The 17641-nt window shown below is 37.6% G+C and overlaps 1 protein-coding gene across 1 annotated transcript in view; it reads right to left on the bottom strand.

Moving 5' to 3' along the window:
• Window positions 1-17641, bottom strand: part of LOC127866494 (DNA-directed RNA polymerase III subunit RPC1-like) — a 59897-nt gene that overhangs the window by 23887 nt on the left and 18369 nt on the right. The window contains exons 12-18 of the mRNA XM_052407044.1: window positions 16043-16184; window positions 15413-15553; window positions 14020-14089; window positions 12871-12998; window positions 8914-9049; window positions 1739-1988; window positions 1392-1591 (exon numbers count right to left, since the gene is read on the bottom strand). Coding sequence (XP_052263004.1) covers window positions 1392-1591; window positions 1739-1988; window positions 8914-9049; window positions 12871-12998; window positions 14020-14089; window positions 15413-15553; window positions 16043-16184 — 1067 coding nt within the window. The remainder of the gene's footprint in view (window positions 1-1391; window positions 1592-1738; window positions 1989-8913; window positions 9050-12870; window positions 12999-14019; window positions 14090-15412; window positions 15554-16042; window positions 16185-17641) is intronic.

Genomic DNA, 17641 nt, shown 5'->3' with positions numbered 1-17641 from the left:
ACTGGGCCTGAAATATGCATGCGATCATCTGAGAGATATTGATGAATCAGCATAACATATGCACACAATCATCTGAGAGATATTGATGAATGAGCCTGAATTAAACATTAATATTGAAAATATTGTTGGATAAAAAGTATTACGTTAGTGTCATTGTTTACTTGAACTTATCTGACTCATCTCTGAATGTATACATCTATAAAACATCCTTCAACTCATCATGTAAATTCAATTACTAAAAAACACTTACCTTTAATTCTTCATTTATCTCATGATAGCAAAAACAATCGTTTAAATGCCCAGTGACAATGTAAATTAAAATAGACTTGCCAATAAAAACTTAGAAGTTGCAGGCCATTAAACAGGTGCACATGATAATTGTTAAATAAAACACATATACATAAAAAATAAAAAAAAGGTGAAAAAAGTACCTATAATATCTAACACATTTAGCTATGCTATTCTCCTGCCAAGAATAACCTTGCCATGAACAAGACACATTTTACTATACATAAAAATGATAAAAGAATATATAGAGATTTATTTGCTTTCAGTGGGACATCAATCAAAATCATCACTGGAAATGAATGCAGTTAGAATTTTAAGTAACAGCACAAATAATGTTTTATTTGCAGTATCAAATTGAAAACCAAAAAATAATTCATCTTAGTAATAGCAGTCAAGAAAGTGACACGTTGGTCATGGTAATCCACCATTATTCTTTCAATACTTCATGTACAGAGAACATCATATGAGTTTTCTTCAAATATTTAGAGTCACAACCACACATTTTAGTGATCCTTGGGTAGTGGGCCACTGTTAATGTCTATCCTTAATTTTTCTTTGAATTGACAACTAATCTTAAATGAATGAGCTCTGAGAAAATGGTACTAAATGCATGTGCGTAATATATCATACCAGAATAGGTTGTGCAGTCCGCACAGGCTAATAAGGAACGACACTTTCAGCTTGTATGGAATTTTTCGGGAAACTTTCAAAGGGAAGTTTGTTCTAAACAAAAATCCGGTTTGAGTAAAAAGGGCCATCCCTGATAAGCATGTGCAGACTGCACAGGCTAATCTGAGATGACATTTAACGCACATGCATTAAGCCTAACTTTCCAAGAACACAGCTCTTTTAACCCTTCACCACTTAGATACATATTTTGATGCATTTGTAGTCCCTTAGAAAATTATATTATATTAAAGACCTTTCTTACTTGATTTAAGTTTTAAAGGCTTCATTTCCAACCCGTAGATACTGAACTGAGCAGCAAACAGCATAAAACCTGAACAGACTGTGAGTTACTTGCAGGCTGTTCTGGTTTTATGCTGTTTGCACATAGCCATTTTCACTTTGCTTCTTCCTGGGAAAGGTATACTCTAGCAGACCTTTAGATCCACAGATTGCCATGATGAGTGGACTGTTGCTGGAGTGCAGCTCTCGTAGGCAGGCCTGGCCGGCACGGTCCCTGATGATAGAGAGCTCACGCAGGATGATGGCCTCCAGGGTCTCCTCCTCCGAGCAGCCCGGCTGTGTGGTCAGCTTGCCCTCCTCCAGGGCCTTGATGTACTTGACACACGTGCTGTACCTGTACAGAGTAAAATAGTATTTTTACATGAAAAATTAAAGTCAAAAGAAGAATATTTTTTCATAGCATTCCATGTAATCAGATAAGAAAGATACACGAGGAATAATTTCCCTACTTAAATTCACTGCTACTATCAAAGAGGCATACCCATCATCTAGCAGCTCAAACTTTGCCTTCAGCAAACCTTTGCCAGGCGTGACATCACCAATACCAATGGAGAATCCTCTGTTACTCAGAAACGCTGGGCACAGTCTGGCCAGCCGCGCCAGGCAGCGGGCATTGTAGATCTCACCAAAGTCTCGCAGAATCACATAGAAGATGTTGTTCTTTGATCCGGAGCCCAGCGTACCTTTGTCCATGCTTCCACACAACAGCTCACTGTTTCGGATGACAACAACTGTAGAAGAGAGTAATATACAAGTACTTGACAGAATACTTGTCTCTGATAGTCTTTTAAATCAGTTAACAATAAAACAACCTAATACAATGCATCAATCAACATGTAACAATTATTTCTATTAATCTTAAGAACATAAAACAAAGTCCTCTGGAACAAGGGCTGTTTGTTAAACATGCTTGCCCCCAATATGCAGGCTGTCAAGTGACCTTTTTTCAAAAAGTAGTAAAAAATAGGAACTACTTTTGCAAGAAAAGTAGGAAAAAAATAGGAAAAAGTAGGAACTTTTCTGTCAAAAGTATAAATACATAATACTAATTTTTTAGACACAGGTCCAGGAAACATAGCTTGAAACAGAGCAGGAGTGCCATCACATGTTCTGTATGGATACCCACTTGAAGCTACCTTAAGGGCCCAGAAGATTTCAGCCTTTTGTATCTGTTCCTTGTGTGATGGTTGTACTTGCATACAGATAGATTTATCCCCACCACCCTGAGAGCTGCTTGGCTTTGGGGCACTTCCACGCTTTTTTGAATCATCATGCATGTATTTCATGTTTTCCTTGTGTTTTTATCCATCTGCATGACTTATCAGTTGATTAGCACCAGAATTACAACAAGATGGACTTCATTCAGACAGTATAATATCTTGCAAACTCATTGCCGGTATCTCTCTTGCACCATGATTCAAGTGTTTTTCCACTGTTGTCCAACTTTTCCATCCATGAAGGGTTAAACTTTGTTTTCCCACTAGGCATTTTAGCACTTATAGTGTATCTATGATAATTAAGTTTCAAGCAAAGCTACCCTGATAAAGAAGTAAAATTAGATGCTGTTCATTTTGGTGTATCATCAAATAAGTGGTTAGAGGTCTTCTGTGTATCGATATAAAAATGGTAATATATTGTGCATGTTATATCCTTAAGCAGAAGACCAAATTTATTTAGTGATACACCAACTTGTTGTTCAAGATTAATACTAGTATATAAGGCAGTGTCAATGCTCTGCTACAGCTACATTGTGAAACCTTTAAATTGCGATAGGGTGCAGTTATAATAACTTAAGTAACATTCAAAATGACTGGTCATTGCAGAGCAGATTTTGCAACTGGAGATAGGACCTTATCACCTGACATCTTTTATGACATCATTGATTGGGCAATGAAACAGTTGCACTACATTGTTAATTCCAGTTTCAAATAATGATTTTTACATTATTGATGACTTCGCGGGAGTGTAATAATGCTGTTAAATAATTTTAATACTACGCTTTAACACCTTGAAGTTACCTCACTAGCTATGGCATCATTAGACAAGAATTGTGTTTGTCAGAAACACAATGCCCACTATTGCGCCGCTTTGAAATAAAATTTCAATATAGCATTTGGCAGGTTTAGAAATTATCTCCCTTTTAAAGCTTATTACTTTCCTTGGATTGTATTTTTTTACTTTTGACCTTGAAGGATGACCTTCACCTTTCACCACTCAAAATGTGCAGCTTCATGAGATACACATGCATGCCAAATATCAAGTTGCTATCTTTAATATTGCAAAAGTTATGGCCCATATTAAAGTTCTCCGACGGACACACAGACAGACAGACAGACAGACAGACAAACGGACTAACAAAACAACTGCTATATGCCACCCTACCGGGAGCATAAAAATGTATCAGGGCATTTAGGCTCTGTGCATTTATCTTTAATTACTAAACATGATGTACCTATGATATCAATAGAACATCATATCCGTTGTCATGTAATACAGAATTTATTACATTATATTTGTAAATGATGAAAACTCGGCAAAGCATCAGTTTTATCTTTTTCCAATAACTTGTGTAATAAATTCCATATTACATAACCACTCATACAATACATGGTATCTCTATATCTCTACATTCCAAACAGCAATATCATGTAAACATGCATAAGGTTTGGTCAAATTGTTGTCAATGGAAACAAAATAAAACTGGAATAAACAATGGGTTCCCTCAGCTCTTGCATCACTGGGAACTGTGTAAGGTAGTGAAGTCTGCAGTGTACAAATGCTAAGGAAGTAAACAAGGCACTATTGTTACTTAAAAAAAAACTTGTCAATAATTTCAAAAGTTACATAAGAAATAAATATTTATGCTTCCTGAAGAGGTGCTAGCAGACAGTCAGCATGGGTTTGTTTGAGGGTTAATTGTCAGGTCTCATCTAGATGAATGCAAATTAACAGGGATACAGTCATGCCATAGATTCATTCATACTGCAAGTTTACTAAATAAACTCTTTAAAAAAAATAATTCTCAATTGAAAATGAAAAAGTAGGAATAGTAGGAAGATTTGGTAAAAAAATAGGAAAAAGTAGGATCCTGATGAAAAAGTAGGAAATAGTAGGAAAAAGTATGACCGCTTGACAGCCTGAATATGGGCTGTCCGTTGTAGTGGCAGCCATTGTGTGAATACGTTTTTTGTCACTGTGATCTTGACCTTTGACCTAGTGACCGGAAAATCAATAGGGGTCATCTGCAAGTCACGATCAACGTACCTATGAAGTGTCATGATCCTAGGCAAAAGCATTCTTGAGTTATCATCCGAAAATCATTTTACTATTTCGGGTCACCGTGACCTTGACCTTCGACCTTGTGACCTCAAAATCAATAGGGGTCATCTGCTAGTCATGATCAATCTACCTGTGAAGTTTCATGATCCTAGGCATATGCGTTCTTGAGTTTTCATCTGGAAACCATTTTACTATTTCGGGTCACCGTGACCTTGACCTTTGACCTAGTGACCTCAAAATCAATAGGGGTCATCTGCGAGTCATGATCAATCTACCCATGAAGTTTCATGATCCTAGGCGTATGCATTCTTGAGTTATCATCCGGAAACCATATTGCTATTTCGAGTCACCGTGACCTTGAACTTGACCTAGTGACCTCAAAATCAATGGAGGTCATCTGCGAGTCATGATCCATCTACCCATGAAGTTTCATGATCCTAGGCGTATGCATTCTTAAGTTATCATTCAAAAACTATTTTACTATTTCGGGTCACCGTGACCTTGACCTTTGACCTAGTGACCTCAAAATCAATAGGGGTCATCTGCGAGTCATGATCAATGTACCTATGAAGTTTCATGATCCTAGGCCCAAGCGTTCTTGAGTTATCGTCTGACAACCACCTGGTGGACAGACCGACCGACAGACCGACCGACAGACCGACATGAGCAAAGCAATATACCCCCTCTTCTTCGAAGGGGGGCATAAAAATAAACTGATTCAAATTTGAATACTTAAACAGTATACATGCTTAAGACTGTAAACAGATTTGTCAAATTCCATATTATCATAAACTCAATACATGTTTCTGAAAAACAAATCAGGCAATCTACCTGATACAAAACATGTTAGACTTATTAAAATAATTCGTGTTTAACTCAAATTATTATGTCTAGATCGAGATTATCACTAGATTATTCAAGACTTGTTCCGTTAAAACAGGGCTTAATGCAAGAGCATAATGGGTTGTCCCATATTAGCCTATACAGTTTGGTAATGCTTATCAGGGACGACATTTTCTGCCAAAACTGGATTTTCGTTCAGAAGAGGCTTCCTTTTAACAACAAATTCCATAAAAGCAGAAAGTGTTGTCCCTGATTAGCATGTGAGCCAGGGCTATAGATAACATGCGTACTTGCATTATTACGCAAATAAAATAACCAAAAACGTAATTAAATTCAAAATAAAGCGTACAAAAACGCAAATACAAATTTAACAAGAGATTGCCAAGCAATATAGTCCCCTACCGGTGAAACTCCACCATTGTCAGTATTATTTTTTTTTTTTTTTTTTGTTGCCATAGCAACCAGAATTCTTCACGTAGGAACAAAATGAAATGACGTGCATACCTCCATATTGCCATCTATCCATGTTACAAGTTTCATGAAAAAATATGAAGAACTTTTAAAAGTTATCGCAGGATCCAGAAAAGTGTGACAGACAGACTAACAGACTGACTGACAGACAGAGCGCAAACCATAAGTCCCCTCCGGTTTCACCTGTAGGGGACAATAACGTAATTCCCGTAAAAAAACCTTGCGTCACGAAACGCAATTCTTACGAACACCGGGCGAATGTTTTAGACTGGTTATTTTCCGAACACAAATGTACTGCATAGTTTATATGCAGTCCTATGAAGAAAAGAACGCAGTCTTTCCAGCGATTATCAATCTTTGGGGTAGTATTATAAATATTCGTAGACGCGTCCGATTTCTACTTTCATTTTCAAGGTATTCAACTCAAAATGACCTGAAAATGGGGTGCATCGCTTTGAACAGCCATAAATTCATCAATTGTGCAGCGATTTTCACAAATTCGGTCTTATTCAACGCAAAAATGAATAACTTTGATCGGAAATTCAGTAATTGTTTGTTGTTATGTACAGGTACCTTTTTGAATTCCATTTGTATAAATAATATAGTAACCTTAGTAGATTTGAATTTTGTTATATATGTCATTCCCTAAATTACCCAATTGAGTTAAACAAGAGGGCCAAGATGGCCCTAGTTCACTCACCTGAGAGGAGTCGGTTCATTCAATCTTTACCAAACGTCAAACTTGACCTAGATATTGTCCAGACAAACATCCTGGTCAAATTTCATCATTATTGAACCAAAACTCTGGCATATGGAGTGATTTTGTTTTTGTAAGATTTTACCTGGTGCCTATATTTTGAGTTGACCCCCCTTACCAAACATCAAACTTTGCTTACAAAAATAAATATTATGACCAAGATTCATAAAATCTGAAACAAAATTGTGACCTCTAGAGTGTTTACAAGGATTTTGTATAATATAATGAAAATTTGGACAATCTAAGGGCAATAATTATGGCATTAATTATGTGATATATATAAAACCAATCTTTTCACCAAGTTTCATGATGATTTGGGCAAAAAATATGACTTCTAGAGTGTTCACAAGCTTTTTTTACTATAAAAATATAAGAAAACGCCCCCCCCCCCCCCCCCCGGCAGTCATGTTATTCAACTGACCGGAACCATTTTCAAACTCAACTCTCATATCAAGAAAACAAATGTACTGACCAAATTTCATGAAAATTGGGCCAAAAATGTGACTTCTAGTATTCACATGTTTTCACTATATACATTTAGAGAAAAATGCCCCGGCCACTGGCGGCCATGTTTTTTCACCGATCTGGACCATTTTCGAACTCGTCCGAGATATCAATAAAACCAATGTTTTGACCAACTTTCATGATGATTGGGCAAAAATTGTGACTTCTAGAGTGTTTACAAGGTTTCTCTATAGCCAAATAAGTAAAACTGCCCCCCCCCCCGGCAGCCATGTTATTCAACTGACCGGAACCATTTTCGAACTAAACTCTCATATCAAGGAAACATATATTCTGACCAAATTTCATGAAAATTGGGCGAAAAATGTGACTTCTAGAGTGTTCACATGTTTTCACTATATACATTTAGAGGACAATGCCCCGCCCACTGGCGGCCATGTATTTTCACCGATCTGGACCATTTTCGAACTCGTCCGAGATATCAATAAAACCAATGTTTTGACCAACTTTCATGAAGATTGGGCAAAAATTGTGACTTCTAGAGAGTTTACAAGGTTTCTCTATAGCCAAATAAGGAAAACTGCCCCCCCCCCCCTCCCATGGCAGCCATGTTATTCAACTGACCGGAACCATTTTCGAACTCAACTCTCATATCAAGGAAACAAATGTTCTGACCAAATTTCATGAAAATTGGGCAAAATTGTGACTTCTAGAGTGTTCACATATTTTCACTATATACATTAAGAGAAAAATGCCCCGCCCACTGGCGGCTATGATTTTTCACTGATCTGGACCATTTTCGAACTCGTCCGAAATATAAATTAAACAAATGTTTTGACCAATTTTCATGATGATTGGGCAAAAATTGTGACTTCTAGAGTGTTATCAAGGTTTCTCTATAGCCAAATAAGGAAAACTGCCCCCCCCCCCCCCCCCCCCGCCCCCTGGCAGCCATGTTATTCAACCAGCGGAACCATTTTCGAACTCAACTCTTATATCAAGGAAACAAATGTTCTGACCAAATTTCATGAAAATTGGGCCAAAAATGTGACTTCTAGAGTGTTCACATGTTTTCACTATATACATATAGAGAAAAATGCCCCGCCCACTGGCGGCCATGTTTTTTCACCGATCTGGACCATTTTCGAACTCGTCAGAGATATCAATAAAACATATGTTTTAATCAACTTTCATGATGATTGGGCAAAAATTGTGACTTCTAGTGTTTAAAAGGTTTCTCTATAGCCAAATAAGGAAAACTGCCCCGCCCACTGGCGGCCATGTTTTTCAACGGACCGGAACCACTTTTGAACTCAACCAACATATTATTAAGACAAACATTTTGACAAAGTTACATGAAGATTGGGAATGAAATGTGACTTCTACAGTGTTTACAAGTTTTTTCTTTTTTTTGACCTAGTGACCTAGTTTTTGACCCAGCATGACCCAGTTTCGAACTCAACCGAGATTTCATTGGGACATAGCTTCTGACCAAGTTTCATGAAGATCGTACAATAAATGTGGCCTCTAGAGTGTTTTTGAACAAATGTGGACGGACGGACGGATGGACGGATGGACAGACGACGGACAAAGACCGGTCACAAAAGCTCACCTGAGCAATCAGGTGAGCTAAAAAAAAACGGGGGTGAAAAACCCTATTAAGCTCAAAAGTAGGCGGTGAAATTTTTTGATAAAACAATTGAATTTACAAAAACCCTATTGTTGTCAAAAACAGGGGGTGAATTACCCAATATACCCCAAAAATTATCTATAGCCCTTGTGAGCACAATTTTCCCACAACAAGGCTTATTGGGTCAGAATATCAGTAAAGGTTAGTATCTCACATGAGTCGTTGTAGCAGAGGTCCCTGTCTTTGGAGTAGTGCTTGCCCTTGGTGACAAGGTTTGCCTTTACCGGGTCATCTTTGTTGGGACGCATGAGAACGCTGAAGATCTGCTTTCCTGACCACAGTTTCACAGGCTGACCAACAACAACAACAGCGTTACAGGCAGACCAACAACAACAACAACTTAGCTTGATTTAAGATTCACATGTTTACCAGTTTATTTTGAAATGCAGTTATTTTTTTGTGAGGACAAAATTAAAATAACGAACACTAATATTTCTCATTGGACATGCTCAGCAATTCTTTGAGCAAAAACGACATTTATCACTCCCAATTTCCATAAGTAACACAAGCTAATTAAAATAAATTTATATCAACATTTTGTCTCTTTTGAGACTTTATTTCATAGCGTTTGTGTTTAAATAAACAAAATTTGTTGTTGGTTTTGTTTGTTTTCTTTGCTAAAATTAAACAAGAGGGCCAAGATGGCCATAGTTCGCTCACCTGAGAGGAGATGGTTCATTCAATCTTTACCTAATGTCAAAACTGACCAAGATATTGACCAGACAAACATCCTGGTCAAGTTTCATCATTATTGAACCAAAACTCTGGCGTAGGGAGTGTTTTTGTTTTTGTAAGATTTGAAATGGTGACCTATATTTTGACTTGACCCACCTTACCAAACATCAAACTTTGCTTACAAGGATTTTGTATAATATAATGAAAATTTGGACAATCTAAGGGCAATAATTATGGCATTAATTATGTGATTTTGCTCATCATCAAACTTGACTGAGATCTTTCAGCAACTTTGATAAAGAATGCTTGAGAAATGTGAATGCTAGAGTGTTTACAAACCAAATGTGGACAGACGGACAGCGGACAAAGACCAATCCTAAAACCTCACCTGAGCAATCAGGTGAGCTAAAAAGTGTGTTTCACCGATTTCAGCCATTTTCCAACTTGTCCAATAAATCAATAAAACCAATGTATTGACTAAGTTTCACGATGATTAGGCAAAAAATGTGACTTCTATAGTGTTCCATCACAAGGTTTCTCTCTATATAGTCACATAAGGAAAACTGCCCCACCCACCTGGCAGCCATGTTTATTGACCCATTGGGACCATTTGCAAACTCATCTGAGATATATATTAAACAAATCTATTCACCAAGTTTCATGATGATTGGGCAAAAATGTTACTTCTAGAGTGTTCACAAGCTTTTTTTTACTATATAAATATAAGAAAACTGCCCCCCCCCCCCCCCCGGCAGCCATGTTATTCACTGACCGGAACCATTTTCCAACTCAACTCTCGTATCAAGGAAACAAATGTTCTGACCAAAATTCATGAAAATTGGGCCAAAAATGTGACTTCTAAAGTGTTCACATGTTTTCACTATATACATATAGAGAAAAATGCCCCGATCTGGACCATTTTCGAACTCGTCCGAGAAATCAATAAAACCAATGTTTTGATTAACTTTCATGATGATTGGGCAAAAATTGTGACTTCTAGAGTGTTTACAAGGTTTCTCTATAGCCATATAAGGAAAACTGCCCCGCCCACTGGCGGCCATGTTTTTCAATTGACCGGAACCACTTTTGAACTCAACCAACATATCATTAAGACAGACATATAGACAAAGTTACATGAAGATTGGGCATTAATTGTGACTTCTACAGTGTTTACAAGCTTTTCTTCTTTTTTTGACTTAGTGACCTAGTTTTTGACCCAGCATGACCCAGTTTCAAACTCAATCGAGATATCATTGGGACAAATCTTCTGACTAAGTTTCATGAAGATCGGAAATAAATGTGGCCTCTAGAGTGTTTACGAACAAATGTGGACGGAAGGACGACAGACGACGGACAAAGACCAGTCACAAAAGCTCACCTGAGCAATCAGGTGAGCTAAAAACATGAGCTGTCACCATAGGATGACATATGCCCCCTATAAACGCTTTGATAGAAGTTATAGCATTTTTCGAAACCTAAACGCAGATTTCGAAACCAAACGCGGACCCTAAGTTCAAGGTCAAGGTCACAGGGGTGAAAATTTGTGTGCGTATGGAAAGGCCATGTCCATATAAACATGCATACCAAATATGAAGGTTATATCTCAAGGGACATAAAAGTTATGAGCATTTTTCGAAACCTAAACGCAGATTTCAAAACCTAAACGCGGACCCTTACTTCAAGGTAAAGGTCACAGGGGTAAAAAATGTTGTGCGTATGGAAAGGCCTTGTCTATATACACATGCATACCGAATATGAAGGTTATATCTCAAGGGACATAGAAGTTATAAGCATTTTTCGAAACCTAAACGCAGATTTGGAAACCTAAACGTGGACCCTAAGTTCAAGGTCAAGGTCACAGGGGTTAAAAATTTTGTGCTTATGGAAAGGCCTTGTCCATATACACATGTATACCAAATATGAATGTTATATCTCAATGGACATAGAAGTAATGAGCATTTTTCGAAACCTAAACGCAGATTTCGAAACCTAAAGGCGGACCCTAAGTTCAAGGTCAAGGTCACAGGGGTAAAAAAAATTGTGCGTATGGAAAGGCCGTGTCCATATACACATGCATACCAAATATGAAGGTTATATCTCAAGGGACATAGAAGTTCTGAGCATTTTTCGAAACCTAAACGCAGATTTCGAAACCTAAAGACGGACCCTAAGTTCAAGGTCAGAGGGCTAAAAAACATTGTGCGTATGGAAAGGCCTTGTCCATATACACATGCATACCAAATATGAAGGTTATATCTCAAGGGACATAGAAGTTATGCGCATTTTTGGAACCTAAATGCAAAGTGTGACAGAAAGACGGACAGACAGACAGACAGACGGACGGACAGACAGACAGTCCGATCACTATATGCCCCCTTTTCTTCAAAAGGGGGCATAAAAACATCTAACCTCGAATAACAATTAACACATAAATGAAACACAACTACACTGTATATGAAAACATTAATAATCAAAGGGGAGTAACTACTGTAAACTTAGATGCAATATTTAGAAGAGTTGTCTCGCATGTTACATGACCTTAATTCATGAATGTTTGCAAGCCTTTTAACTATATCATTATAAGGAAAACTGCCCCGTTCCCCTGGCAACCATGTTTTTCAACAGACCGGAACCATTTTCAAACTTAACTCACGTATCTAGGAAACAGAAGTTCTGACAAAATTTCATGAAAATTGGGCCAAAAATGTGACTTCTAGAGTGTTGACATGTTTTCACAATATACATATAGAGAAAAATGCCCCGCCCACTGGCGGCCATGTTTTTTCATCGATCTGGACCATTTTCGAACTCGTCCGAGAAATCAATAAAACCAATGTTTTGACCAACTTTGATGATGATTGGGCAAAAATTGAGACTTCCAGAGTGTTTACAAGGTTTCTCTATAGCCAAATAAGGAAAACTGCCCCGCCCACTGGCGGCCATGTTTTTCAACGGACTGGAACCACTTTTGAACTCAACCACATATCATGAAGACAAACATTTTAACAAAGTTACATGAAGATTGGGCATGAAATGTGACTTCTACAGTGTTTACAAGTTTTTTCTTTTTTTTTGACCTAGTGACCTAGTTTTTGACCCGGCACGACCCAGTTTCGAACTCGACAGAGATTTCATTGGGACGAAGCTTCTGACCAAGTTTCATGAAGATCAGACAATAAATGTGGCCTCTAGAGTGTTTACGAACAAATGTTAACAGACGGACAGACGACGGACAAAGACCGGTCACAAAAGCTCACCTGAGCAATCAGGTGAGCTAAAAAAAATATATACTCTCAAAATGATTTTTGAAAATTGGTTGATTATTTCGAGAAAACATTTAACATCATTGAATAATGTTCAATCAATAAAATGCATAATTGTTCAACCAATTTTATAATGTAATGACTAGGACAAAAAAGATTTTTGACGGAGTCACCTTCCAGATGCATGGTAGTGGCAGGTCCACTTTAATCCTCTCATCTGTTGAAGCCAACATGGCAGCTATCAGCTGACATGTACGGGCTCGATCAAAGAACACGTTCTTCTGAGTTATAAGGTAGCCACCTAGTGTGAAACATACAACTCTTGAAAGACAATGATATAAGTTAATATATTTTAAGAGTTTTTGTTACGCAGACTGATATTTTGTTCAAACTGCAAAAATGACTTTTTGTATTTATTTCAGAATATAAATTTTATATATAAAACAAGATGTGTTTGTGAAACACTATGTCCCCGTATATGACGTTTGACCTTGAAGGATGACCTTGACCTTGACCCTTCACCACTCAAAATGTGCAGCTCCATGAGATACACATGCTGTCAAATATAAAATTGCTAGCTTCAATATTGCAGAAGCGACATTACATGAGCAATTTTGACCCATATATTTGACCTTGAAGGATGACCTTGACCTTTCACCACTCAAAATGTGCAGCTCCATGACATGCATGCCAAATATCAAGTTGCTGTCTTCAATATTGCAAAAGTACTCATAAAATGAGCCATTTCGGCCACATATATTTGACCTCTGACCTTGAAGGATGACCTTGACCTTTCACCACTCAAAATGTGCAGCTCCATGAGATACACATGCATGCCAAATATCAAGTTGCTATCTTGAATATTGAAATATTGCAAAAGTGTACATTAAATGAGCGATTTTGACCCATATATTTGACCTTTGACCTTGAAAGATGACCTTGACCTTTCACCACTCAAAATGTGCAGCTCCATGAGATACATATGCATGCCAAATATCAAGTTGCTATCTTCAATATTGCAAAAGTTATTGCAAATGTTAAAGTTTGCGCAAACCAACAGACCAACCAACCAACAGACCAACAGACAGGGCAAAAACAATATGTCCCCCACTACTATAGTGGGGGACATAAAAACTTACATATTACTCTTCAGATAGTGAGTTTCACGTCTTTAAACAGCAAATATAAGACAAGATTAACAAAATGTGACAAAACTAACTCAATAACAGTTAGACAGGGCAGTCAAAATAAGTACTACCCTCATACCTTATGTGCCTTACAATGAACTAAGTAAACTAAACTAACTAAAGTAAAGGGCTAACCTGTTATGAAATCCTGTATTGCAGCAATCAGTGGCTCTCCATTTCTTGGTGTTACTATGTTTGATTTGGACTGCAAGCAAACAAACAAGGGCTGTTTGTAAAACACGCATGCCCCCCAAATGGCAGTAGTAGTGGCAGCCATTGTGTGAATATGTAAGAAACCATTTTACTGCTTCAGGTCACTGTGACCTTGACCTTTGACCTAGCGACCTGAAAATCAACAGGGGTAATCTGCCAGTCATGATCAATGTACCTATGAAGTTTCATGCTCCTAGGCCTAAGCATTCTTGAGTTATCATCCGGAAACCATTTTACTGTTTCGAGTCACTGTGACCTAAACCATTGACCTAGTGACCTCAAAATCAATAGGGGTCATATGCAAGTCATGATCAATATACCTATTAAGTTTAATGATCCTAGGCCTAAGCATTGTTGAGTTATCATGCGGAAACCATTTTACTGTTTCAAGTCAATGTGACCTTGATCTTTGACCTAGTGACCTGAAAATCAATAGGGGTCATCTGCCAGCCATGATCAATGTACCTATGAAGTTTCATGATCCTAGGCCTAAGCGTTCTTCAGTTATCATCCGGAAACCATTTGGTGGACGGACCGACAGACAGACCGACATGTGCAAAACAATATACCCCCTCTTCTTCGAAGGGGGGCATAATAAATTGATAAATAACACTTTATACCAACTTTGAAAATGCTATCTTATACATAAAGTTTAAAAAAATTGTCCAATGGTATTATGCCTACCAATTTGATTTCACCTATTCAAAACACAAGTAGTCTTTTAAGGACAACTTTCAGCACTGGCACTTTCCCTCATTTGAAAAAACATAACAGATAATCAAGATTCTTCAACACAAGGTTGAAACAAGTATTTGAATCAGCAATTAAAGGAATTGCATGGGTCTCACTCTGAAAAAACAGGGTTTAATGCAGTTTGCACAGGCTTGTCATGGACAACACTTTCCGCTTTCATGTTTTTTTTTATTTTAACCCTTTCCCCCATAAGAAGCAACGTGAAAATGGCTTTTGCAACCACCATAAAACCATAACAGCCTACAAGTAACTTGCAGTTTGTTCAGGTTTCATGCTGTTTGCTGCTAGTGCTATTTACTAAGGGTTGCGAATGAAGCCTTTAAAACTTGAATTTAATTAGAAAGGTCTTTAATTAAACGTAACTTTCTAAGGGACTACAAATGTATCAAAACATGTTTCTAGGTGGTAATGGTTAAGTCTTTTCTACACAAAAATCCAGTCTAGGTGGCAAGTGTCCTCCCTGATTAGCCTGCACAGGCTAATCTTGGATGACACTTTACACACAAGCATTAAGCCCAATTTTCCTAGTGCAAGGTTCAATGTTTTGTCTTATTAGTTGTACCCCCATGAGGATGATAGCTTCTGCTTTGGCTTCCTCTGTCTGTGGTAGGTGCAGATTCATCTCATCTCCATCAAAGTCGGCATTGAAAGGGTTGCAGCAACACTCGTTGAACCGGAATGTTCTGTGAGGCATCACCTTGGCCTATCAACAACAGAGGGTACCTCTTATAGGGATACTAAATACTATACTACAGCTTGATGTAATTTGCTCCTTTTGTTTCAGTTTCATTTTGCAAAATCAAGGATAACCAGATTTTAAGTCAAAATATCACCAACAGATTCACAAAGTCATTATGCTAACTCATCACTGCAACATCGATTCCATCGTGGTCATGTCACCCTGACATTCTAATAGTCACTCTGGAGGAAGAATGCTGTGATAAGTGACAGAAGCAAAATGACATTTATATCTTTAATAAATAGCTAAAAAAATTAAAGCTTACAAGACTCTGTTTTTGCTTGTTCACAATTCATTCATACTTTGTGAACTTGTTTACAAATACAGGTAAATGAAATACCAGATCTATTTATACAGCATATCTGTTATAGAAAAAAAATTACAAGAAAGAAAAGAGATTTCTAAAATATGTTATATAGAGAACTTAAGTTCAAACATGCAAAACATTCTTACATAGAAGGCCTGTATGCTCAGTTTGTGCAGGGAAGGCTGTCTGTTGAATAGAACTATGTCTCCATCGATCATGTGACGCTCCACAATATCCCCAGTTTTCAACTCCTTTGCTATTTTTTCTCGGTTTCCGTAGCGCAAGAAACTGCGAGAATTTTTTAACATGATAATCAAATCATATTCCATTAAGAAAATAATGTGAAGACTTTACAAGAGCTGTCTCCATTGGAAGACATATGCCCCCAAAAAACGCTTTTTCGAAACCTAAACGTAAATTTCGAAACCTAAATGCGGACCCTAAGTTCAAGGTCAAGGTCAAAGGAAATTTGTGTGCGTATGGAAAGGCCTTGTCCATATACACATGCATACCAAATATGAAGGTTACATCTGAAGCAACATAGAAGTTATGAGCATTTTTCGAGTAGAAACGCACTTTTTTGATGATTCAAGGGCTGTAACTCAGAAGTGCCTAGGTAAATTTGGCTGATTATCGAACTTGACCTAGATGTTATTGCCTTACACATTTTCATGAAGTTTGGTGAAGATCTGATGACAATTGCTCGACTTATTGCGCGGAAACTAATCCGGACGGAAAGACTAACTAACTGACTAACGGACGGACGGTGCAATTTAATATGCCCCCAGAACCTATGTTCTGGGGGCATAAAAATGTAACATACTATAATTGAATAAAATACATGAGTGTTTCCACTCTGCATAGTCGCTTTATGAAAACTCGATTGCTTGTAGATAAAACTCTGTTAAAACCGGAATTGTATCAAAGACACCGATGCCCCCACAACACATGTTTGGACATGGGCAAATCCACTATATGAGTCGTGTTCTGAGAAAACTGGGCATAATGCATGTGTGTATATTGAGTCAAGTGTCGTCCCAGATTAGCTTGTGCAGTCTGCACAGGCTAATCAGGACGACACTTTCCGCCTAAATTGGATTTTTGCTAAGAAGGGACTTCATATAAACGAAAAATGTCATAAAATCGGAAAGTGTCGTCCCTAATTAGCCTGTGCAGATTGCACAGGCTAATCTGGGACAACACTTTACGCACATGAATTATGCCCAGTTTTCTCATGACACGACTCATATTGTCGTCAGTTTCTAGAAGGACAAATTGATACATTCAGCTAAAAGGTCATTCAGCTGTGAAGGTTTGAGCAAAATCAACAAGCAGTTAAAAAAGTTGAAAACACCAAATTGAGGACTATATATAACATGGTGGAAAAAACAGACAAATGACCATAATTCCACCATAACTTATTGCTGCCACAATTCCTTTGTTCACAATCATCTACACATTAAGGTCACTCAACTGTTAAACTTTGAGGGATATCCATCCAGTATTGACATAGGAGTATAGAGCACAAATTTCACTCAGGCAACTATAATCATACAGTGAAAAACACACAGTGTTATAATTCAGCCGGAAATATTTGCAGCCCAATTCCTTTTTTAAAAATAATCTACACATTTACGCATTCAAATGTGTAGCTTCAGGGTGATCCATATCATTGTTTAATACAAGTTCAAAACACAAGCTCTGGGATGCACACAGCGGAAATTCGACATACAAGTTCAAAGCTT

The sequence above is a fragment of the Dreissena polymorpha genome, chromosome 2 (genome assembly GCF_020536995.1).
Source record: "Dreissena polymorpha isolate Duluth1 chromosome 2, UMN_Dpol_1.0, whole genome shotgun sequence".
NCBI classification, from domain to species: domain Eukaryota; kingdom Metazoa; phylum Mollusca; class Bivalvia; order Myida; family Dreissenidae; genus Dreissena; species Dreissena polymorpha.
This window is presented reverse-complemented; position numbering and strand designations above follow the sequence as displayed.